The sequence below is a fragment of the Phocoena sinus genome, chromosome 9, assembly GCF_008692025.1.
Source record: "Phocoena sinus isolate mPhoSin1 chromosome 9, mPhoSin1.pri, whole genome shotgun sequence".
NCBI classification, from domain to species: domain Eukaryota; kingdom Metazoa; phylum Chordata; class Mammalia; order Artiodactyla; family Phocoenidae; genus Phocoena; species Phocoena sinus.
In genome coordinates, this window is record NC_045771.1 from 76,193,805 (window position 1) to 76,220,761 (window position 26,957).

A 26,957-nucleotide genomic window follows, 5' to 3' on the forward strand; every position below is an offset into this window, starting at 1 on the left:
ATTTCCCAAGAAATGTTTAAAAGAAACACTCTACCCAACATGAAACATTTCCCAAGATATACTGTATCTGTCTAAAACAAAGATAAAAAACAGGTATCAACAGATTTTAATGAAATATAAACATATAAGGTATGTTTACCAACCATAATGGAATTAAACTAGAAGTTAATAACAAAAAGATAACTGGAAAATCTCCAATCATTTGGAAATTTAAACTACATAGTCCAAAAAAAAAAAAAAAAAAAATCCACAGGTCAAAGAGGAAGTCTCAAGGGAAATTAGAAAATATTTGGAACTGAACAAAAATGTTAAAAATACACCAAGATTTATGGGATTAAGTGCTTTAAAGGGAAATTCATAGCATCATATGTTTACATTAGAAAAAAAAAGGTCTCCAATTAATAACCCAAGCTTCCAACTTAAAAAACTAGCAAAAGGAAGCACAAAATAAACCCAAAACAAGCAGAATAAATGAAATACTGAAGAGCAAAATCAATGAAAAGAAAGAAAGAAGGTAAAGATCAATGAAACCCAATGCTGTTTCTTTGGAGGAACATAAATAAATTAATTAAACCTCTGGCCAGACTGACAAAGATGATGAGAGAGAGCGAGGGAAACAGAGGGGGGGCGGGGGGGGGGGGGCAAGAGATCACAAACTACCAATATCAGGAACAAAGGAGATAACACTATAGACCCCAAGTCAATTAAAGCATAATGAGGGAATACTGCAAAACTTGATGCACCTCTATTCAACAACTTGGATGAAATGAACCAATTTTTCAGAAACTACAAATCATCAAAACTATGCAAGATAAAACAGCCAAAAAAGCCCTGTAACTATTTTCAAAGACTGAATTTGAGCTAAAAAAAAAATTTTAAGTCTTCTGAGGAAGAAATCTCTATGCTCAGGTGGTTTCACTGGCAAATGCTATCAAACGTTTAAAGAAATAACAGCAACTCAGCACAACCTCTTCCAGAACACATAAGCAAGCACTTTACAAGACAGTTTGAGGGTTTATTACCCTGATAACAAAGTCAAAGACAACACAAAAAAATAAAACTACAAACAAATATTCCTCATCAAGAGAAATGCAGTAAGCTGTCAACCAAAAAGTGAGCAAATTGAATCAAGGAATATGTTCAAAGAATAAACGCCACAACCAAGTGGAATTTATCACAGGAATGTAAGATTGGTTCAATATTTGAAGAACAATGTAATCCATCGTAGTAACAGCCTAAAACAAATGTATGCTCATATCAATTTTTGCAGAAAAAGCATTTGACACAAACCAACATTCACTCATTGTAAAGACGGTCAGCAAACTAGGAATATAAATAATATCCTCAACCACATAAAGGGCATCTACAAAAACCCTACAGCTAACATTTTACTTAAAGGTCAAAGACTGGATGTTTTCTCACAAAGCGTAAGAAAAAGGCAAGGATGCCTACTCTCATTCGGGCAGTGTAACAAGGCAAGAAAAGGAAACAAAAGGCATATAGATTGGAAAAGAAGTGAAACTATGCCAACTTGCAATGACATGATTGTCTAAGTAGAAAATTTCACACAATCTATTAAGAAAACAAACTTTTAGGGAAATTCCCTGGCGGTCCAGGGGTTAGGACTCAGAGCTTTTTCACTTCCAGGGCCCGGGTTCAATCCCTGCTCAGGGAACTAAAGTCCCAAGCCTTGCAGGGCAGCCAACAAAATATAACATTTTTTTTTTAAACTTTTAGAACTAATTAGTTTAGCATCAATGTAAATATACTTAACACTGCTGAACAATATGCTTTAAAATGGTTAGTATGGTGAATTTTATGTGTACTTTACAGTTTAAAATAAAAAATCATTTATAACAGCAGGCCCCCCAATTTAAATACATAGGTACGAATCTCACAAAACACATGTAGGACTTGTTGACTTCCAGCAGAATTTTTAATTTTTTTTTTTTTTTTTTTTTCTTTGCGGTACGCGGGCCTCTCACTGTTGTGGCCTCTCCCATTGCGGAGCACAGACTCCAGACGCGCAGGCTCAGCGGCCACGGCTCACGGGCCCAGTCGCTCCGCCGCATGTGGGATCTTCCCAGACTGGGGCATGAACCCGTGCCCCCTGCATCGGCAGGCGGACTCTCAACCACTGCGCCACCAGGGAAGCCCCCAGCAGAATTTTTAGAACCAAAAACTGGTTCTAAAATATATATGGAAAGGCAAAGTAACTAGAATAGCTATAACAATTTGAAAAAGAATAAGGTTAGAAGAATAACACTACCCAATTTTGAGACTTACTATTTAAAGCCACAGCTGCCAAGAAAGTATAGTATTGACAAAGGGATAGACATATAAATCAATGGAGCAGAATAGAATCCAGAAATATTCACACGAACATGGCCAAATGATTTGTGACAAAAATGCAAAGGCAATTCAGTGGAGAAAGGAGTCTTTTCAACACACTGTGTTGGATTAACTAGACATCGATATGCAAAAAAAATGTGTCTGCCTAAGCCTCACACATTATACAAAAATTAATACAAAATGCATCATAGCTGTAAATGTAAAACATAAGGCTAGGGACTTCCCTGGTGGCGCAGTGGTTAAGAACCTCCTGCCAATGCAGGGACATGGGTTCGAGCCCTGGTCCGGGAAGATTCCACATGCCATGGAGCAACTAAGCCGGTGCGCCACGACTGCTGAGCCCACGTGCCACAACTACTTACTGAAGCCCGTGCGCCTAGAGCCCGTGCTCTGCAACAAGAGAAGCTACCACAATGAGAAGCCTGCACACCGCAATGAAGAGTAGCCCCTTCTGGCTGCACCTAGGGAAAGCCCGTGTGCAGCAACGATGACCCAACGCAGCCAAAAATAAATAAATAAATTTAGATTAAAAAAAAAAAAACATAAGGCTATAAAACTTCACAACAGGAGAAAACTTTCATAGGCTAGATTTAAGTACAGAGTTTTTAGACAACACACCGTACTACACAAAAAGGGGGGATTGTCGAAATGAATAAATTGGACTTCATTAAAGTTTAAAACTTTTGTTCTGATAAAGAAAATGATAAGGGAATGGGAAGAATTACTGATCAGGAGAAAATATCTGCAAATCACATAGTTGACTAAAGACAGATGAAGAACATCCATGACAGATGAAGAACTCTCAAAACCCAATTAAGTAGCAAAAGAGGTAACCAGACATTTCAAAGAGGATATGCAGAAGATAATTAGTACATGAAAACACGCTCAACAGGTGGCGCAGTGGTTGAGAGTCCAGCTGCCGATGCAGGGGACACGGGTCCGTGCCCCGCTCTGGAAAGATCCTACATGCCACGGAGCGGCTGGGCCCGTGAGCCATGGCCGCTAAGCGTGCGCGTCAGGAGCCTGTACTCCGCAACAGGAGAGGCCACAACAGTGAGAGGCCTGTGTGCCGCAAAAAAAAAAAAAAAAAAAAAGGCTCAACATAATTAGCCATTACAGAAATGTAAATAAAACCAAAATGAGATACCGCTACACATCTATTAGAGTAGCTAAAATAAAAAACATCAACAATACCAAGTGCTGGTGATGATGCTGACCATCTGGATCACTCAAAAATTACTGGTGGGATAGATACACTACCAAACGTAAGGTAGATAGCTAGTGGGAAGCAGCCGCATGGCACAGGGAGATAGCTCGGTGCTTTGTGACCGCCTAGAGGGGTGGGATAGGGAGGGTGGGAGGGAGGGAGATGCAAGAGGGAAGAGATATGGGAACATATGTATATTTATAACTGATTCACTTTGTTGTAAAGCAGAAACTAACACACCATTGTAAAGCAATTATACTCCAATAAGGATGTTAAAAAAAAATTACTGGTGGGAATGTAAAAATGGTACAGCCACTTTGGAGATGAGTTTGTCAGTTTCTTATTAAGTTAAACCTATTTATCATATGACACACACCAACTCTTTATTTGTTGGTGGGGGCAGCAAATAAAACACCCCCAAGGTTACCACGGGGGTGTTTTTTTTGGTGCAATAGGATTATCCTATATCCTGACTGCGATGGCAGAACACAAATATATACATGTTAAAACTCAAAGAAATTTCTACCCCCCAAAAAGGCCATTTTCAAGCATATTTAATTCCATACTTTTTTTATAATAAGCTAGTTGGCAGGATGACATCAAGAACATGATAGACACCATTGTAAAGCAATTATACTCCAATAAAGATGTTAAAAAAAAAAAGAACATGATAGAGTCATAAAGAAAAACAACAAGACTAACATCTTCCTCACCCTGTAACCCAAGTCTCTATAACATACTGTCCTGTCTGAATCCTGAAGACTCCCTTTTTCTAGGATGAACAAACCAGGGGCCCCCAGTTTATCTGAATGGCATGCCACTTTCAATGGATTTCAATATTCAATTATTTTGAAGGACGTTAAGAGAGATTTCCTATCTAGTAGTTTACCTGTATCTGACAGAGTATTGTAAGCTTTCCTGACCATCAATCTTTTTTTTTTTTTTTTAATAACTTTATTTATCTTTGACTGCTTTGGGTCCTCGTTGCTGCACGCGGCTTTCTCTAGTTGCGGCGAGACGGGGCTACTCTTCACTGTGGTGCACACGCGTCACATTGTGGTGGCTTCTCTTGTTGCAGAGCGTGGGCTCTAGGCGTGTGGGCTCAGTAGTTGTGGCTCGCAGGTTCTAGAGCTCAGGCTCAGTAGTTGTGGCACACAGGCTTAGCTGCTCCACGGCATGTGGGATTTTCCCCAACCAGGGCTCAAACCCCTGTCCCCTGCATTGGCAGGAGGATTCTTAACCACTGCACCACCAGGGAAGTCCCTGACCATCAATCTTAAAGCTTCTTCTTTAAAATCAGGCTTATTTCCCTCCATTTTCTTCTTGGACTCAGTAACTTATCCCTATTTTGGTTATCAAATGAGCCCTATATTCATCCTTAAAATACACTCAATCTAGTTTCCAATGAAAGTATTTAAGTTAAATCCCCTTAAAGAGAAGGAAAAGGGTCTCAATGATGAAAACAGAGCTCCTGTGAAAAAGGTAAAAAAATAAAAGTTACCTACAAACCTATCACACCACTGTTAGTGTTTTGACTTTTGCCCTTCTGGGTTGTCCTTTTATGTGTGTTCTTAAATGGTTTATATGAGTAAATTAAACATTCTTAATTTTTTCAGTATTTTGAAATAGTTGACTCATTTTCTCCTTAAACTGAAGCTTTCACTATTGTTTTTGTTTGTTCGTTTGTTTTTTGTTTATTTATTTTTTGGCCACGCCATGCGGCTTGTGGGATCTTAATTCCCTGACCAGGGATTGAACCCAGAACACCGCAGTTAAAGTGCCGAATCCTAACCACTGGACCGCCAGGGAATTCCTTTCACTATTGTTTAAAGAAGAAACCCTCACTGTGGGGGGGTGGAAGAGAGACACAAATGTCCCATTAAATTATAGGTTAACTCTCACACCTCATTTTGATATCCACTGAGTTTGATCCACTATTGTACACATCACAGCGTTAATAGAACAAAACTCATATTTGATTCAGTTCAACTGCTCTCTAATAGGCGTCACAAGTAGTAAAAACTTCAGTGTGGGACTCGGAGTTTTGTTTTGTTTAAATGTACTTCTGTGCTTTCAAAAACAGGAAGAAAAAAAAAGTTGAGGGAGAGAGAAAAGGGAAGCATGTAGGAGGGCAAGAAGCACCATGCCGTTTCCCCCATACTTTGCCCTATGCATCTCTTCCATTTGGCTATCCCTGACTTGGATCCTTCATAATAAACTGGTAACCATACCAAAAGGTAGGAGAAAGAAGTGGAGAAAGGGGAGGGAGAGCCCAAAGTACTGTGTAGGACACAAGGGTGATTTTTAACCTTATTCCTAAATCATCTTTGATCCCACCAGAGTTTTTTGTTTGTTTTTAGTTTTGGGGTGGTTTTTTTTTTCTTGGCCTCCTTTTTCAACTCGTGCTACTTGGTAGTCTACTTGGTTTATGAACGCCTTCTTCTAAATCACCTGAATGCCCTTCTAGAATAAAGTGTATGATTACAATTCGACTTGTTATTCTACCACTCATTCTTCGAAAAGTTTTATGCCAAGTGATGCCAGGCACTGAGGATAAGATAGTCTCCTGTGGCATAAGAAATACATATCTGGTCTTTGTCCCTGGTTCCCGACACAGAGCTCCTAAATGCCATAGTTTCCTGAATGATAGGAGTGACAGGAGTGTCTTTTATTCTGACGAGGCAACTCTCAGTAGGCCCCTAGATAGCTTCAGGATGAAGGTCTGGTCGTCAGAAAGACTAAGGCATGACTGGAGGTTTGGAACTTACATCCTCACTTCTCCACTTCTGGGAAGAAGAGAGGGGCTGGAGACTGAGTTAATCACTAATGGTCAGTGATTTAACCAATCATACATATGTACGGAAGTCTCCATAGAAACCTAAAAAGACTGGGTTCGGAGAGCTTCTGGGCGGGTGAATATACGGCAATGTGGGGAGAATGGGAAACGGAGAGGGCATGGAAGCTCCACGCCCCTTTCCCATACCTTACCCTATGCATCTCTTCCACTTGGCTGTTCCTGAGTTGTACCCTTTATAGTAAATTATAGTAGTAGTAAGTAAGGCACTTTTTCTGAGTTCTGTGAGCCATTCTAGTGAATTACCAAGGAGAGTGGGGGCATTGTGGGACCCTCCATCCAGATTTATAGTCAGCCAGGCAAAAAGGTGAGGAGACTTGGCATCCCACTGCACCTGGCACCTGAAATGAGGGCAGTCCTGCGAGACGGAACCCTTAACCTGTGGCGTCTGACACTAAATCCGATAGTTAGCATCAGAATTGAATTGAATTGTAGGACACCTAGTTGTTGTTGGAGGGTCAGAGAAGTGGTATTGGAGAAGACACCATGTATCCGATACCAGAAATGCTGTCAATGAAAATGACAAAGGTCCTCTCTCTCGATGTTCTCAATCAAGCCGACAAGGCTCTTACTTCACACTTAGGTTACCATTTTGCACAGAAAAGAACAAGGGTAAGTATTTTTAAGGCTCTTGAGAGTTTAAAACAAAGATCTATTGGATCATGTACAGAAAAAAGATTTAAAGTTTAAAAATGTTTAAAGTTTTTTAAAAGTCACTTTGGCTGTTTGGCCATGGAGCATTGAAGTCTGGATAACTATCACACTATCTCCCACCCACTAGTAGTTAACTTCTTTTCCTCTCAGTCTTTATTCATGGGATCGCACTTATTCCTAGTCACCAATCTAAACAGAAACAGATTGGTGCTTTGTGACTATCTAGATGGGTGGCATGGGGTGGGAGGGAGGTCCAAGAAGGAGGGGATATAGGTATACATACAGCTAATTCACTTCATTGTACAGCAGAAACTAACACAACATTGTAAAACAATTTTACTCCAATTAAAAAAAAAGAAAGAGAGAGAAAAAGAGACACGGGGATGTGTGCACACAGAGGATAGGCCATGTGAGGACACAGTGAGAAGGCAGTCACCTGAAAGCCAGAGAAAGGCAAGAATCCAATCCTGTTGACACCTTGATCTTGGACTTCCAGACTCCAGAACTGTGAGAGAATAAGCTTCTCTTGTTTAAGTCAAAAAAAAAAAAAAAAAAAAAAGCCAGAAACAGAGATTTACCAATTATTTCTTCTTTAATCTCCCATGACTTCAAGTGAATACTGCTGAAACCAAAAACCTCTTTTTTTTAATGACCTTTCCTATTTACAACCATAAGTAATCTGTTTGTGGTTGTGGACAGTTTAATGTAATTCAGACAGAAAGGACCAATTGTTTTCATTTGAAGAGTTACAGGACTCGTTTGCAGATTATGAAATTGAAAGAGCAATTTCACAACTTGGCACTAACACAGAATCTTAAAGTTAGTGCTCAGGCACCTCTAAAGATGATTTTAAAGCTTGAGAACACACAACAGTAGCCCTCCATGGCCACCCCTCCATAGGCTGGTTGTGCCTATAGGCTGTTTTTCCCATTTACAGCTGGTGAGATGCTTTAATTGGTTGATGTACGACTGACTCCTCTACAGGGTGGTGGCCATGGGTACAGGAAAGCACACCAAAGGCAGCATGGGGTGGGGGTGGGGGGACCTTAAGGACACCGGGTGTCCCGTGGCCAGAGAGCAAAAGGGAGGAAAGTGAAGGATAACCTCAAGGCTAAGCCCACATGACCTAAGTCATATTAAATTTCACAGAGAAAGCAAAGCGATGATTCGAGAGGCAAAAAAATTGGTTTTAGACACCTTAAGTTCAATGGGTATTCAAGTGAATGTTTGCTTCCAAGTAGAAAACAAAAACAGTAGGAACAAATGGAACTTCTAAGAGAGGAAAAACAAAGGGTGCACAGATTTGTTCACATTTAAGAATGGAGAAGCACATGTTGGGGAATAATACACAAGAGTAACCATGACTAAAACCTGCAGGGAAAGGAACTAAGGGCATAAATGCTGCAAAGAAAATGAACAACCGGGACTTCCCTGGTGGTCCAGACTCTGTGCTCCCAGTGCAGGGGGCCCAGGTCCAATCCCTGGTCAGGGAACTAGATCCCGCATGCCGCAACTAAAAGATCCCGTACACAGCAACGAATATCCCGCACGCCACAACTAAGATGTGGCGCAGCCAATTAATTAACTGATTAATTAATATTTTTAAAAAAGAAAGAAAATGAACAACCAGGGAAATAGCAACACACGTGGTCCCAGGAGGAGCACGATCACACTGTGATCTCTAAATACCATTTCCCAAGAAAGCAGGCTTTTTGAAGAAAGGGCCGATTCCACCCCTTGAAACAGGAAATGTACATGACAAACCTGGAATTTCTTAAACCAACCATCAGGGAAGCTATCAACTATTGAGGAAGCACCAAAAGCACAGGCCTCTCAGGAGAGGATAATTTCCGTATCAATAAGAATGATTCCAGGCACTGCACTGGTGGCGCCGTGGTTAAGAATCTGCCTGCCAATGCAGGGGACACGGTTTCGAGCCCTGATCCGGGAAGATCCCACATACCACACAGCAACTAAGCCCGTGCGCCACAACTACTGAGCCTGTGCTCTAGAGCCTGCGCGCCACAACTACTGAGCCCATGTGACACAACTACTGAAGCCCGCGAGCCTAGAGCCCATGCTCCGCAACAAGAGGAGCCACCGCAATGAGAAGCCCACACACTGCAACGAAGAGCAGCCCCACTCGCTGCAACTAGAGAAAGCCTGCGTGCAACAACGAAGACCCAACGTGGCCATAAATAAATAAATAAATAATTTAAAAAAGAATGCTTCCAGTAATTCTGAAACCCAAGTATGTTTAAACTCATTAGCTCATAGTTACACAAAAACTCATTGATTCAAAAACAAAAACAACTCATTGGTTACCCTTGTAGGATGCCAAGGCACCCAATATTTATAAGGTAGTAAATAAGTGGAAAGAGTCAAGTATTTTTCCTATCTCTTTTACACAAACTGTACTTCAGTAGAGTAATTCAATAGCCTGCAAGGACAAGTTCCTCTTTACAAACGCATTCTGACTAATACATGAAGAAATTGTAGAATTAGAGTATTACCATCCTGCAGCCACACGATAATGAACGTAAGCAATGATCAATGGCATTTCATAACCCAAAGACAGGCATTATGTACCTCCTGATATAAGAATACATCACCACCTATTACTTTGTCTTGTGCAAACAAACCAAAAGTGAACTTGAGTCTAATCCAAGTCCCATAAGGGTCAGAGGAACATGGTAAGTCACCACACATGGATGTAGTTCAGCAAAGTAAGAATGTGGAACATTCTGCAGAATAAACCAACTTCAACAAATACACTACACCCTCCCCCCTACCCCCAAAAAAAAAGACATACCTATTGATTAAATGTCTTGAAAAATATCTTATTTGGATCCTGACTCAAATCGTTTTTCTTAAAAAGATAATCAAGGAAATATGAATGATTAGATTTGATATGTGAGAGTTACTATTCATTTAATACATTTATTTTTTAAAGAGACTGTTATGGGTTGAACTGTGTCTTCCCCAAAATTCACAGAACGGAGTCTTAATTCCTAGTACCACAGCTCGACTGTATTTGGAGACAGGGTCTTTACAGAGGTAGTCAAGGTCATTAGGGTGGTCCCTAATCCAGTAGAGTTGGTGTCCTTATAAAAAAGAGAAATTTGGACACAGACACACACAGCAACAACACCACGTGAAGGGTGGATTTACACTGTCGCAAACCAAGGAACTACCCAAAGAGAGAGAGGTCTCAAACAAATCCTTCTCTCACAGCCCTCAGCAGGAACCAAATGTGCTGACATCTTGATATCAGACTTCTAGCCTCCAGAACTATGAGATTAAAAGTTTGTTGTTTAAGCCACCCAGTTTGTGATGTTTTGTTCAGCAGCCCTAGCAAACTAATTTGGAGACATTTAACTTCTAACTTCTAGGGATGCATTCAGTATTTACTGAATTAAGTGACGTGATGTCTAGGATGTACTTTATGTACAGTAGTCTGGGAAAGGATGAAGAGGTTAGAGTTATTAACAAGAAAAGAGACTGGCTATATATTGATAATGGTTGAAACTGAGTGTCATTATATTAGCCTTTCTTTTTGTTTATGTCTGATATTTTTCATAATAAAAAGTTTAAATAAAGGGCATAGAGATCTTTGAGATGACCATCCCAGAAGAACTATGAAGCACAGGACACAAGTCCAGGCATTGAGTGCAAGGGCATGGTAAACACGGGGAGAGAGCAGATCAGGAGCAGAAATACGTGCCTCGTACACCACTCACCTAGGGGTCACAGGGAAACACCGGTATTCCCCAAACCCCTTGCACCAGCTCATCTCTCATGAAGCAAAGCCTGGCCCATCCCAGAGCAACGATGCATGAAGAACTCTACCACCCTCGGTTCTCTAAATGGAACAGTTTACCAATAACTTCCCCAAATAAGCTGTCCAAGCCCATTCATCACTCATAACCACATATTTCCTCCAGACCTAGGGAGGATCCAGTTTCTATTGGGTTCACTGTCCAGCCTTCAGGGGCATGGTGAAAGCAAATAAATGATGATAATTTTAAGAAATAGAAACTTACCTTTCAGGGGAAGTGTTCTGTTTGAGTAACCTGATTAAGAGCAGAAACTCTACCACTTTCCAGCTGCATGACCCTGGGCAAGTTACTTCACCTCTCTGACCTCAGCTGCCTCATCTGTAAAATGGGGACATGGGACTGTGGTGAAGATTAAAACAAGTTAATTCAGCACCCGGCACATTAGTGCTCAGTAAGAGTCAGCTGTTTATAGGCCAGTGCTCAGAGTCAGGCCATGGAGAAGAAAGATCACCTATCAGTGTCAACGGTCTCATACTTGTTGTATAAGTTCCTTCAAAATTACTTGACAGAGATCAACTACTTCTAACAACTGTTCATATTTAAATTCACTGAAGCCATGGTGATTTTCAAACAGTCCAACAAAACCTCTTCTTTCGGATTCCTGGACCCAGTTCCAAAGTGTGGAGGGGTGGTGTTCCCACACCACCAATAAACAACTCTTAGATATTAGATGCATGTCTCACAATCCAACTCATTTCTGACACTGTCTACTTGGAGATAGAACCTGATTCCACAGGTTAAGGGTTCAGTCCCGTGAGACTGCCCTCCACCCTTCAGAAGCCAAATGCAAGCCCAGGCTGTCACGTGTACTTCAGACCAAACAACTACAGACAGGAGGTTCCAACAAGCCCTCCCTGGGTCTGATTAATTTACTAGAGCAGCTCAAAGAGCTCACAGAAACATTTTACTTACTGGATCACCAGAATATAGATTAGGAACAGCCGGATGGAAGAGGTGCCTAGGGCAAGGTGTGAGGGAAGGGTGTGCAGCTGCCATGCTCTCTGGAGCGCACCATTCACTCCACACTTTACCACTTTCCCCACATGTTCACCAACTAGGAAGCTCTCTAAATCCAGTCCTTTGGGGTTTTTATGAGGCTTCATTACACAGGTATGACTGATTAATCATTCGCATTGGCAACTAATTCAACCTCCAGCACGCTCTCCCGTCCCCGGAGGTAGGGGTGGGTGACAGCACACTGTGACCCAAAGTTCTAACCCTCTAATCACCTGGTCAGTAGCTCTTACCCTTAAGCGGTTTCCAAAAGTCATATCATTAACTTAACGAAAGACACCTTCATCATTCTCACCACTTATGAAATTCCAAGGGTTTTAAGGAGCTCTGGGTCAGAAACGGACTAAGGGCAAATATATATTTTTATTATAAACCACAATATCACACCTGCACCCAAGGGATTCCCTGGGGGCCAAAGAGGGAACCAGCAGGCAAGGTTCTATGCCACCTTTGAATAACTCTAACTTTATCTATATTCACATACCAGGTTTCTGCCATACCATCTCCTCCAAAGAAAAGAGAGAACTTTGAAAATCACCAACCCAGAACAGTGTTTTTCTGCTACTACATTACGACTCCAAGATGTCTGCTGCAAAAGGCAACCTTTAAGGGACTTCCCTGGTGAGGCAGTGGTTAAGAATCCGCCTGCCTGGGGCTTCCCTGGTGGCGCAGTGGTTGAGAGTCTGCCTGCTGGTGCAGGGGACACGGGTTTGTGCCCCGGTCCGGGAAGATCCCACATGCCATGGAGCAGCTGGGTCCGTGAGCCATGGCCGCTGAGCCTGCGCGTCCGGAGCCTGTGCTCCGCAACGGGAGAGGCCACAGCAGTGAGAGGCCTGCGTACCGCAAAAAAAAAAAAAAGAATCCGCCTGCCAATGCAGGAGACACAGGTTCGAGCCCTGGTCCGAGAAGATCCCACGGACCGCAGGGCAACTAAGCCCATGTGCCACAACTACTGAGCCCGCGTGCCTAGAGCCCATGCTCTGCAACAAGAGAAGCCACGGAAACGAGAAGCCCGTGCACGGCAACAAAGAGTAGCCCCTGCTCGCCGCAACTAGAGAAAGCCTGCGCTCAGCAGCGAAGACCCAATGCAGCCAAAAATAAATAAATAAAATTAAGTTTAAAAAAAATAAGTACCAGCCTCATCTCACAAGGTGTCCTATTACAGTGTATTTTTCATTACAGTCTGAAACACAGGCATCCCTCTAAAGCTTTAGCCCTTCTGCCAGAGAGTGGATGTAACTTGCGTGAGTGTAATTTACAGGGAAGTTCAGCCTCATCCCACTACATCTTACCACTCATGCCACACTCCCCACCCCCAAACTTCAGAGAAAAAACTTCTTTTCATGGGGCTTCCCTGGTGGGGCAGTGGTTGAGAGTCTGCCTGCCGATGCAGGGGACACGGGTTCGTGCCCCGCTCCGGGAAGATCCCACATGCCGCGGAGCAACTGAACCCGTGAGCCATGGCCACTGAGCCTGCGCGTCTGGAGCCTGTGCTCCGCAACGGGAGAGGCCACAATAGTGAGAGGCCCGCAAAAAAAAAAAAAAAAACAAAAACTTCTTTTCATCATGAAAGAAGCCAAGGCTTTCTAACATTCCTTATGCCCTAGAAGTCAACTTTCTCCAAACTGGTTACTAGGGGGTGGGTTCAAACTAACAAGCCAAAGTGTTTCAATAAAGAAAGTGTTCTGTTAGGGCAATCCTATGGCCCAACAGAAAAAGCCTTTTAAGATTTCCTACAAGATCTACTTACTTCCAAAAATTGCCTCAAGCTTACACAGAACAACCAAAAAGAACTTCGAAAGAGAAATCATTAAGATAACTCTGCTGAGGAAAAAAAGCAAAGAATATTTTACATCGCAATGTTCGACTTGTAGTTTTGGGCTTTCATTTTCAGCATACTGGTTACTTGCTTTCCATGTCAAGAACCAGAGACCAACCCCCTGGTATGTCAGAAGCCTGGATGCAATTCGAGGATGCTTTAGTTATGAAGAGCCCCCCTTTACTGCCCTATGTTTAGGCCAGGAGACAGCTTCCACTTCCTTTACTCAATCACACCAGACAACACATGTGGCAGAAAAATGGATCTTACAGTGTGGAAACCTCTTCAGAGTTCCTTCCCAAGATATTCATCTTCTCACCTCAATTAAGTCCAGGAAAAATCTGATATCCAAGCCTTGAGGTAAAGCCAACAGACATTTTGCATTTTCCAACAAGTTGTAATTTTAAATTATGCATTCCCCGTAAGTATTTGTCAGATCATATATTCAAAATTTTGCCTCAGAAAATACAGTCACTCCAGGCATGGGCAGTCAGGGCCTTATGATGCAAACCACAAACTCAGTAGCTCAGTCTGTTTTGCCAGACACTAACCTCTGTGGAAGCATCATTCTACTTTCATTCAATACCTGACCCCCAAATGAGAAACTAACTTGCCCTTTACTCTAGACCCTTCATTTACATAATTAATGGGCGTTACATTTCCCTTCCGGGAGGGTATTCCCTTTTAACATTTTATGAGTACTAATAACTGATTGGAGAGTAGTATTAAGATGATAAGATTAGGAAAAACTCTCTCTGAGAAGTCCTTTCCTAAGGCCTTGGCAATTTATTTTTTAAATGAAGAAAGATACCCCTTAAATTCAGAAAATGGGGCCAATTTAAGACACTGAGTCAGGCAAAAGAAAAAGGATTCTTCTCAAAGGTGTTTAAAGTCAAGTGTTCTGGGGCTCTATCCCTTCTTCACCTCTTTGGTGTTTGCCCAAGGTGTTCCCTCAAACCCTTATCACACACGTTTACATCCCTTAGGGCATCTGAGGATGCAGATCTGTCCAACATTAGGACTACTTGTAGAGGAGCCCTTCCAGTTCTGGTCACACCACAGATCTATTCTTCCAGTACCTCAGGCAAGAGGGTTGGAGAGGGAGTAGAAACAGTTTCTTCTATTTCCCTTCTACATTCCACCTATTTGGGGGAAAAAACAAACCTACCTAATTCTCCAGCAGCAGGTCCTTCCAAAAGTTAGTTTCCCCATATCTTTATCTGCCAAAACACTTAAGCAGTGAAACATTTAGCCAGTCCAGAACACTTGAGTGCACTTTACCATCAACCAAAACTAATGGGCTAGAAATCATTTAAGCCCCACATGACACACAAAGCGTGCATGACGTGGTATTCCAAGAACTTGAGAGGAATCCCCGTGTGTCATTCAGCAGGATCTAGTGGTAAAAAGGTAATGTAAATAAGAAATAAAAACATAAAGTATCACAGTGGTATAAAGATAATCAACAATCCAGTTACAGACCTTATAAAACGCCTCTTAGCACTGTTATCTCATGGTGTTTCTGCCATGGTCCCCGATTCTGTCATTTCTTTGATGACCCCACAGAAAATGGCTTAGAAGAGCACTGGCAGAACAGGGGAGGAACTTTCACTTTTGGGATAGGACTCTGACTGGAAATTAAGCTCTCAGTTCCAAATACACCTTCCAACTCTGTGATGCTGGGACTGGGACTCTACCCTATTATCGCACCTTTGCCAGCCATTCCCTGGTGGTTTCTGCTGACAGAATGCACAAGAGGGGGACTGGAGAGCACGAGTGGAGATGACACGTGTTCCTTCCCATTTATCAGCATCATCCTAACAGCCATGGGTTTGGGACTCTAGCGGCTCTGGGCATTCCCAGAACCAGCTTCATCACTTCCCTTTTTCCCCCATCCCAGGCACCAGCTACAGCCAGGGAGCATCCTTTGCTCACTCTCAGCTACTCAGAGCTCTTCCTTCAAGCTTCTAGGATCTGATAACCTCACCCTGTTCCCTTGACCCCTTTCCTCCCCACTCAGCCTCAGGGTGGGAGCTGCTATAGTCCTCACTATCTACGGATTCCGTCTTTGCTCATTCAGCCCTCTAGCATCTGTGTAATTCTCCACATTTAATTCCCCCGGTAGAATACCTGTTTTTTTGTGTGTGCTATAGGCTGCATCTGAGTTAAGCACAAGAACTTTAAGTTGGGAGGAAATGAATGTGTTGTTCATACCATGGCTAAAATGTAGGGTGCACTTATATGTACCAAGCATTTTTTAAGGGTTTGAGCATGCATAATCCTATTAACGCCCATAGCAACCCAATCAAGTGGCTGTTATCATCCCCACGTTAGAAAGGAGGAAAATGAAGCTTCGACAATTTTAAAAACTGGTTCAGAGATCCCATATCGAATAAGCAGTGGAGCTGGGATGTAATCCCAAGTCTGACGCCAAAAGCCTCCTGCAAAAAACTCTAAGGCTTTTCTAGATACTCCATGCTGCTCCTAAGGACTGTTTACATGGTTCACAAATAACTCAGTGCAGGTGTATGCTTGCTTTTTTGTTATTCTCATAGGTCTTATTCTGTAACAGTCCCCTTCCCTTTTAATATGCCATCACTTGATTACTAAACAATGTCATCTGTCCCGTGGAATGTCCCATATTCTGGAATTGGCTAGGTGTTTCTTCATGGCATCATTTCATTTGTGCCCCTACCGTCTATACTTCTTATAAACTCAAAGTCAGACTGAAATTGAATCCAGTCAAACCTCTATTTTTTTGACAAGAATTTTTCATCTATGTTGCTATGTATTTCCTATCGCGTCAAATCAGGAGGTACATAATGTCTGGTCATTACATTTTCAGTGATTCTAAGATTAATTCGTGGATTCAAAGTCTAATTTTTCCATTATAAAGGGAGTCCAGACATATAACTGCAAAATTATCACCTTCTATAAGGCTTTGGCACGAGACAACCAGCAGGCTCAGTGTGTACAAATAAAATGTTACACAAAGTGACTCCTCAAAAAGGAAATAACAGATGGTGGTCATTCAAGCCTTCAAAGAAAGGAAATATCCCAATAGTTCATCCTACTCCTAACAAGCCCTCAATAGTTTTTGTCAATCAGTATTTCAAACCACCCTTTAAACTGTAAAAGGGTCAAAGGTCAAGAGTTTCAAAGTCTAGTTCCACGCCTCTTTAAATTCAGTGTCTGTTCTTACTTAATTCTTTGAACCCTGTGGGCCCGTATTTGCCCATTTGAAAATGGAGATAATGTCACCAACTTCACCTTACCTCAAAGGACTATGGGTAAAATGAAATTTAAAAAAAAAGTTAGATGTGGCAAATAAAGATTTATTCTCATAGATTAAATTTTACCCAGAATGAAGAATGCAATGAACTAAAATCTTGAGAAGCCACCAAAACTAGAATCAACAATGCTCAAGAAGCCACTGCAATCTAAATTTGAAGAGATACTATGAATGAATTATAAGGAAACTACCACTTGCCTATAGCTGATATGCTACTACACTAACAATTCACTTACGTAAAATTGGCTGCCACCATTTGACTCTTTCATTGAAAGCTACATTACACTAGATATAGTTCCCAAGTAGAAAATCATATTTAACACAGCCCATGTTAAAATGAAGGGATTAATTAACATGCACACGCTACTATAAATAAATAACAAGGACCTACTGTAGAGCACAGGGAATTATATTCAATATCTTGTAATAACGCATAATGGAAAAGAATCTGAAAAAGAATATATGTATATATTGAGTTGGCCAAAAAATTCATTCAGGTTTTCCCATGAGAGGTTATGGAAAAACCAGAATGAACTTTTTGGCCAACCCAATATATATATGTGTATATATATGTATATAAAACTGAATCACTTTGCTGTACACCTGAAACTAACACACTGTAAATCAACTATACTCCAATTAAAAAAAAACACATAAATTAAAAAGGGGATTAAACCAGTAATCTTGATACCATGACACTTGATTCAGGGACTCATCCTCCAAGACACTGAATTTCCTAAACAAATGTTAAACTAAAACAAGAAAATGCATTGAGTTTAATCTAATGTCACTGTTTCTATCTACAAAAGTATACATTATATAACTTGAAAAATATTCAACATAGACCAAAAAACCAAGTCCTACAAAGACTAAATTCAATAACATTGTTCTGAAAATAAATGTGCTGTAAAATATTCTGAGCATAAGTGATTTGTTACCAACTGGGACCTTGGAGAATGAGACCTCAGGCCAGCTTTCCTAAACTCACCACCAAAGAAACCTTTTAACCATTCTTTGCATTTTGATGAAGGTTCTGGTTTAGTGACTCTACAAATGTCATTTTAGAACACTAATGTGAAACACACAAAGCTAGTTACTCTTGATTTTTATATTAAAAATACACAAAAGCTGAGCAGTTTTCCCTGCACCACCCTCTCCAAAGTAGCTTTTAAGAATTTTCAGGTCCATCATCTGGAAGAGTCAACAGACATTTCCTTTTATCTTTTCAACTACTGGGGTCTCAAATTCTCACCATGACATCATCAACATGGTTTGGAAATTGCTGACACAGCCTATTCAATTGTGCTAAAAGGTTTGCGTTTATATACAATTACTACAGTGCCACCATGTGAGCAAAAGAAAGCATAGTAACATTTTAAAATAAAGCATAAATAGCAGTATTTGCTCTTTAAAACATTGCCAAGGAGGGAACTTCATATTTAAATACAATTAGCAAAACTCATCAGAAAGATCTCAAACAAGATTCTGTGGGATGTGACTGAATGAGCAAGTTTACACAGTTACCCCAGAACTTATTTCAACTTTAAATATCTCAAAGAGCAGATTGTTTTCAAAGATATAGTATACTCTTACAAAGCAAAGCCCAATGCAAGACACAGACCATAAAAGAGAAGAACCATGTGTGTTCTAGCACATCCATGAGTTGGAAGGAGAAAAACCTTTGGAAAAACTACCAATAGGCTTAGATACTAAAATCTTAGTTTTAAATATAGAAATTCTTACCTCCCACTGTAAATGAGGCGGGATATTTCGTATCTGAAGTTTCCGAATCCTGCAGAAGAATTAAAATGTTTTTTAAAAGAAAAAAAAAAAAAAGTAAATGCAGAAGATATTAATAGCCAACATGGATGCTTAGAAACTACTTAAAATACTTTATATTAATTACAAACTAATATATAATAAGAAAAGGCAGCCCAAGAAGGAAAAAGGAGACAAGGTTATCACAATATGCATACTGAGACCATTTGGAAATCTAGCATCATTGGATTGTTATGGCTTATTCTAAAAGCCACTAAAATTGGCAGATACATTGTTTGAAAAACATTTCATCTGATGACTATATTCTAAGTTCAAACCCTTTAGCCTCAAAGTAAGCATCCCAGAACACAAACAAAGCCTTAGTCCAGATGTTCTTAATCTGAGATCACAGCCAAGGGGTCCATGGACAGAATTCAAGGAACTTGGATAGCAGGGGTGGGGTATGGGGGAAAATCACATGTTTATTTTCACTATCCCCTAACTGAAATTTAGCACCACCTTCAATTATGGATGTTGGCATCAAACAACAGTAGAATTATATGACTTGTACTTTTGACATTAAAATAAATCAGATATTTTCATATCACTTACGTTGTTGCAGATCTTTAAATATCATGTATAATCACTACTGTGAAAGTTAGCTGTGTTGCTAGAACTTTTCCTTATTATGTTAAGAAACACATGCTACTACAAGCTTTAACATTATTCTAACTTTATTTCAAAATAATTTCCTTTATAATCCCATGTGTTTTATTTTATGCACTTAAAAATACCTTAAGAGGTCCATACTTTTCAGGCTGCCAAAGGAGTCCATGGCACAAAAAAACATTAAAAATCCCCTACCTTAGTTCAAATGCCTACACATATACCTATACATATGGTATGTATATAAAACACAATATGTATTTTATATAATAATAAAATCTATTGTAATATACATCCCTCTTCTTCTATCCCCTCCTCAATACTATCAGAGGGAGGGAGCAGAAGAAGAGAGGGAGGGTGGAAGGAAGGAAGGAAGGAAGGAAGGAACATGAATTATGTGAGATTGTACTACGGATACCACATACCAGTCACACTCTTAGAAGGAAAGGAATTTACAGTCAACTAGCTATTTTAAAAAAAGAGAGAGACTAACAATTGGGCATGACATCTCAAGTGAAATAATTTTTTAACTTCTAGAACTATAGTTAATTTCCTTTTCTGGGTCAAACGATCCACTTTTAAGTACCACAGCAAAACACCAGCTGGGACTACATTCACAGCCTACTCCTTTGTCTCTCCCATTCACCCCAAAGCCTTAACAACAAATAAATGCCACAGACACTGCCTATGCCTTATGGAACTCTAAAGAACATATAGATTAACAAACTCTGGTACATCCTGTTTATAATGATAAAATAGACGATGAAGGAAAAATCATTTTTACATTATTTTTATGAGACAGTGAAACAAAGCACAATCACCAAGGGCAATATATCAAAGAGATAGTGACAGAATGACAATTTAAGAAAAAATTTTCAAACACCACATAGTCTTAGAATTTACACGTTATTCTGGGATTTGTTTCAAAAATAACTCATGTGCTAAAAAAAAACTCATGTGCTAATAAGTGTTAAAGCTGCAGGATGTGTACTGTATCTCTGCTTTTGTATAAGTTTTATATTTACCTTAAAAAATATACCCTAATAAAAACATTCCTAAAACATAGATTTCAAATCTGCCATGTATTGCTTTAGGTAGCAGAAAAGTTACTCACACTGTGTAAATACTTACCCTGGGTAACCAAGGAAGTAAGAATTATTTACTATACATTGCAAGTACTAATCTGTCTTAATCAAGCATCTGACACAGTAATAAATTACAGCACAATGTTAAGAAACTAAGTATTCATCTCTACTGGACTCATTTTTCTGGGTGTATATATTACCAAAAAATTTTCCCAAAAGCACACACAGAAGTGTACATAGAGAGCTATGGTCACCAAGCAGGCAATTATTCATTATTAAAACAACAAATACCTACTTCACAGGGTTCCCAAGAACTTCTTTAAATAGGATACTATTTTTTGTACATTAGAAGTAATCCATTAGCCATGTTTTCCCCATTCTTCAAAATGTACATCTGGCACCCATTTACTTATTAGAAGTTCCTCCAGAATAATTATTTCCCTTAAATGGCTGTCCCTTTTCTATTATCTGATTCTCTCGTGTTTCATTTTAGACAAATACCAGGATTATTTTCATACAGTTAGTGTTTTGACATCTAGCAGTGTTCTTTCCCACTTACCCAGTAACTAATCTTAAACTCTGCAGTTTCACCTCTAGCTCCTCTCCCCATGGTCCACTCTTATCACTACAAGAGCCAAAAGGCCCAGCATTAAAAAAGTCCAAGCAAAGGCATGAATTCTCATCTAGTACATAAACACAAACCTCTGACCCAGAAGGTACTTGAGAAAAACGACCCCACTCAGCTGTACTAATCAAGTTCGCTATACACAGTTAAAACACTATCACCTGGACTTCCCTGATGGCGCAGAGGTTAAGAATCCGCCTGCCAATACAGGGGACACGGGTTTGATCCCTGGTCCAGGAAGATCTCACATGCCTCGGAGCAACTAAGCCCATGCACCACAACTCTGAAGCCCGAGCCCCTAGGGCCCTTCTTCCGCAACAAGAGAAGCCACCGCGATGAGAAGCCCGCGCACGACAATGAAGAGTAGCCCCCGCTTGCCACAACTAGAAAAAGCCCGCGCGCAGCAACAAAGACCCAACACAGCCAAAAATAAATTAATTAATTTAAAAAAAACAAAAAAACACTATCACCTGTATTCTTAGCTCCCATCTCCCATCTGAGCTTTTAGAAATAGGTTGGTTATCTTTGGGTTTGATGCTAAATAAGAGTCAAGAAAACGGATACTGTTTTCCACTGTGATTACCCACTCATTAAAGTTCAATTTAACTATCAGCAAAATAAGTTGGTGTTTCACCTCCTCCTAAAACACACTTACGTAGTAACAAGGATCACTCCCTGTAACAACAGGGACTCATTAGGCTGTCTTGTTCACTGTTGCATTCAGAGTCTGGAACAGTGTGTGGCACCTGAGAAGCACTCAATTGATAGTTAAATTAACATTTGTTATAACATATAGAAGGGGAAGAAAACACAAGACTCATGGATCCACCAACCAAAAACTAACATGATTTTATTACAGCTCATGGGGGAGTGAGAAGAACAATAGCTACACTGAAGTTTGAGAACAAAAACAGGAAAATGCCGATTTAATCTCTTGTGCTATTTTAAAAGAAAACTTCCACACAATCTACTTATAAGTTAATCATATAGAATTTAAGGGTTTTCCCCCTGAGAGGGAAAAATGAGGTAAAGTTTAAGCTCTCATTTAACCTTTAAAAAATGCTTACTGTGCCTGAAATAGTTGCAATAAAATTCAGTACTCTTTTTTTTTGGGCTGCACTGGGTCTTCCTTGCTGTGTGCAGGCTTTCTCTAGCTGCGGCGAGCGGGGGCTACTCTTCATTACGGTGCATGGGCTTCTCATTGCAGTGGCTTCTTTTGTTACAGAGCACGGGCTCTAGGCGTGTGGGCTTCAGTAGTTGTGGCACACGGGCTTCGATAGAAGTAGCACTCAAGTTCAGTAATCGTGGCTTGCGGGCTCTAGAGCACAGGCTCAGTAGTCGTGGCACACCGGCTTAGTTGCTCCGAGGCATGTAGGATCCTCCCGAACCAGGGATCGAACCCGTGTCCCCAGCACTGGCAAGCGGATTCTTAAATACTGTGCCATCAGGGAAGTCCCTCATTATTTATTAAAAGCTGGTTTAATTACAGGATAAAAAGCCAATAAAGTTCATATAGACTCCTAAGGGCATCTTCAAAAGTTTTAGTAATAAATGGAACTGACTTAAATTGATTTTATGGAAGTTTTCAAATGGACACCAAAGGAGAAAAATCATATCAACCTCCATATGCCTGTATCAGTTACCAAGTATGATCACCTGATCTTGTTTATCTATACTCACACCTGTACCAACAAGTCCCACTTACATGGCCTGTCACGCTACAGTACATCTATAAATACTGACAAAAGGACCTTTTTTGTTTAAAATTAACTATATCACCATTATTGCTTCTAAAAGTGATTAACAAAAATTCCTTGAGAACAAATACCCACACTCTGTTTATTTCCAACTGCTTAATAACTATCTTTTTATAGTTGGTCTGTTCATATCAAGATCCCAACAATATGCCCACATGTGTAGAGTCAACATCTCTTAGGTCTCTTGGATATAAGAGTTCCCCTTCACTCTGTTTTCTTGCTATTTATTTGGAGGTCCAGGTAATAAATCCTGTGCAATTACTCATTCTGGGTTTTACCCATTGCATCCTCTTTGTGTCATTTTAAATAATTGCTATGTTGAATTTGATATACAATGATGTGTAATACCTTTACATTACAAAGTATAAAACATATATGAACCCACCTCACCAAATCAGAACAAGACAATTGAAGCTACCATGCTCTTCCCTCACCCTAATGCCTGCCTCCTAGAAAGTAACCACCACCCTCAATTTTTGTCATTCTCATGTCTTTTATATTAGCATCTTCTTTCAAACAACTCTTTAAGTAGACAAAATACTATTATGTCCTTAAAAATGGATAAAAACTTCATACTGAATATCTAGTTAGTTTACATTTCCCCATATAAAAAAAATTTTTTTAAGTTTGTTCAATCAGTATCAAAAAACAGCCATACACTGCACATGCTTCAGTATGACTCTAGCCTCATAAGCTACATGTTTCCCTTTCTATCCTTACAACTTATTCGGAGAATAAAAATATCCCAAACCTGTCATTTGTCTCCTGGTTTCTCACTGCCTGGATTTTGTTACTTACACTCCCATGGTGGTGTTTATTATGATGTTACTCTGACCCCTATAAAAGTGGTAATTAGATCTGAAAATCTGACTTGTTTTTTGCTGTTGTTTGTTTAGGGAGAGACAATAAACTATCACAGGGGAGGTTTTATACTTCCATGAAAAGATACATTATCCCTGGTTGTCTACCTGTGATGTTGCAATCACTAATGATCACTGCCTAAATCCACTGTTTCATAAAGGTTGAAAATGTATTTCCTCATTGTATCATGCCATCCATATTTTTTTAATGAATTTATTTGTTTGTTTGTTTGTTTATAGCTGCGCTGGGTCTTTGCTGCTGCGCGGGCTTTCTCTAGTTGTGGTGAACAAGAGCTATTCTTTGTTGCGGTGCGCTAGCTTCTCATCGCTGTGGCTTCTCTTGTTGCGGAGCACGGGCTCTAGGTGCACAGGCTTCAGTAGTTGTGGCACAAGGGCTCAGTACTTGTGGTTCGTGGACTCTAGAGCACAGGCTCAGTAGTTGTGGCGCACGGGCTTAGTTGCTCTGCGGCATGTGGGATCTTCCCGGACCAGGGCTTGAATCCGTGTACCCTACATTGGCAGGTGGATTCTTAACCACTGCGCCCCCAGGGAAGCCCCGTAGTTTTTAATTTAGCTGGAGTTCTTCCATAAAGAACAACTTTCCTTTATCACATATTTGGATACGCTGAACCGCAGTAAGTATAGTAAAGGCAGGGTAAGTATTTGATTCTTTCCCTTCTGCAGATGGTTTTGTGCTGCTCATCACATCCCCCTGCTCACCTCTGATTTCATTCACAGCTGTGGCAGACAGTCCCAAGCACAGTGAAGTTGTCCCACCTCCTTCCACCCCTAAGCACACCCTTAGGCATCTCTGTTTCACCTCAGATTTTTCACCAAAGCCTCAGAAGAGTTCAAGAAGAGCCCAGAGGAATGTAAATTGACACAGCCACTATGGAGAATAGTATGGAGGTTCCTTAAAAAACTAAAAATAGAACTACCATACAACCCAGCAATCCCACTGCTGGGCATACACCCTGAGAAAACCATAATTTAAAAAGAGTCATGTACCACAATACTCACTGCAGCTCTATTTACAATATCCAGGACACGGAAGCAACCTAAATGTCCATCGACAGATGAATGGATAAAGAAGATGTGGCACGTGTATACAATGGAATATTACTGAGCCATAAAAAGAAACGAAATTGAGTTATTTGTAGTGAGGTGGATGGACCTAGAGTCTGTCATACAGAGTGAAGTCAGAAAGAGAAAAACAAATACCATATGCTAACACATATATATGGAATCTTAAAAAAAAAAAAAAGGTTCTGAAGAACCTAGGGTCAGAACAGGAATAAAGATGCAGACATAGAGAATGGACTTGAGGACACAGGGAGGGGGAAGGGTAAGCTGGGAAGAAGTGAGAGAGTGGCATGGACATATATACACTACCAAATGTCAAATAGATAGCTAGTGGGAAGCAGCTGCATAGCACAGGGAGATCAGCTCAGTGCTTTGTGACCACCTAGAGGGGTGGGATAGGGAGGGTGGGAGGGAGGTGCAAGAGGAAAAGATATGGGGATATATGTATATGTATAGCTGATTCAGTTTGTTACAAAGCAGAAACTAACACACTATTGTAAAGCAATTATACTCCAATAACGATGTTTAAAAAATAAACACCCTTTGTCAAAAGGGAAAATTAAAAAAAAAAAAAAGAACAGCCCAGAAACAGAGGAGAGATGAAACCCTCAAGACAACCTGTAATTTACAGAGGAGAACTGTTGCGAGCCAGTAGATAAATGTCCCAGTCTTCCACCTGGGAAACATTCTGTACATTTCTCAAAGGTCCTATTTCCTTATGGCAACCTCAATAAAGTGCCCTTCGTTGGCTTGTCCTAAACCCCCATTTCACCCTCCCCATTCCCTCATTTGGAGATGAAACCATCTCCTAAATAAACCAGCTTCATGCAAATCCTCATTTCAATGTCTTCTTTCAGGAGTTCAAAGACATTATTGTTTTAAACTTTTCAGAATGATGAGTTGGTCCCCTGGCATTGTCCAAAGATGACCAAATGCTTATTTTTTTCAGTAACATTATGGATTCACAAATACTTTGTGTGTACCAACCCGCTGCATTAATTCCTTTTAATGCTCAAATTGCCCCATCTTTGGTTAATCAGTGGAGGCCTCGTCACACTGATCCTGTATCTTTTGAAATGACTCCAGCTATCTTTGAGAGCTTTTTTGCCTTCTGTTATGATAATCCAGGTTCAACTTGTACACTTCCTGCCCCCGTCTGCAACCAGTTTCATCTACATGGAGCACTGGTTCCTTTTAGTCAGAAATAATACAACGAGACACAACCTGGGTGCTGTTATAGGGCTGGTCATTACTCCTAGGCCAGAGCTAGACAATACCCATTTTGTTTGAAAGCGAAATAAACCATGTGTCCACGGTGATTACAGTCATCCTTCCAAATTCACAGGGGATTAGTTCCAGAAGCCCCTCAGATACCAAAATCCACGGATGCTCAAGTGCCTTATATAAAATGGATAGTATCCCATATACTTTACTTATTTATTTAAATTTATTTAATTTAGTTATTTTATTTTTGGCTGCGTTGGGTCTTCGTTGCTGCACGTGGGCTTTCTCTAGTTGCAATGAGCGGGGCTACTCTTCGTTGCAGTGTGCGGGCTTCTCATTGCAGTGGCTTCTCTTGTTGCACAGCACGGGCTCTAGGCGCGCGGGCTTCAGCAGTTGTGGCTCACGGGCTCTAGAGCACAGGCTCAGTAGTTGTGCACAGGCTTAGTTGCTCCGCGGCATGTGGGATCTTCCCGGACCAGGGCTCAAACCCGTGTCCCCTGCATTGGCAGGCAGATTCTCAACCACTGCACCACCAGGGAAGCCCCCATATACTTTAAATCATCTCTAGATTACTTATAATACCTAATGCAATGTAGATGCTATGTAAATAGGTGTAAATACAATATAAATGAGATGTAAACAGTTGCCCCCAAAAGGCAAATTCAAGTTTTGCTCTATGGAACTTTCTGGATTTTTTTCCCCAATCATTTTTCATCTATAGTGGGTTGAATCCACAGATGAAGAACCCATGGATATGGAGGGCCAACTGTTATTTTCAATTCAAATTTTAGGTTACTAAGTTTTTGCCAAAAGTCTTTGATATTTACGTCTTTTTTCCACATTAAAGCTTGACAGGTATAAATAAGAA

General features: G+C 40.5%; 1 protein-coding gene across 1 annotated transcript in view; it reads right to left on the bottom strand.

Annotated features, from left to right (window-relative positions):
• Positions 1-26,957, bottom strand: part of IGF2BP3 (insulin like growth factor 2 mRNA binding protein 3) — a 141,039-nt gene that overhangs the window by 82,334 nt on the left and 31,748 nt on the right. The window contains 1 exon segment of the mRNA XM_032643137.1: positions 18,775-18,823. Coding sequence (XP_032499028.1) covers positions 18,775-18,823 — 49 coding nt within the window.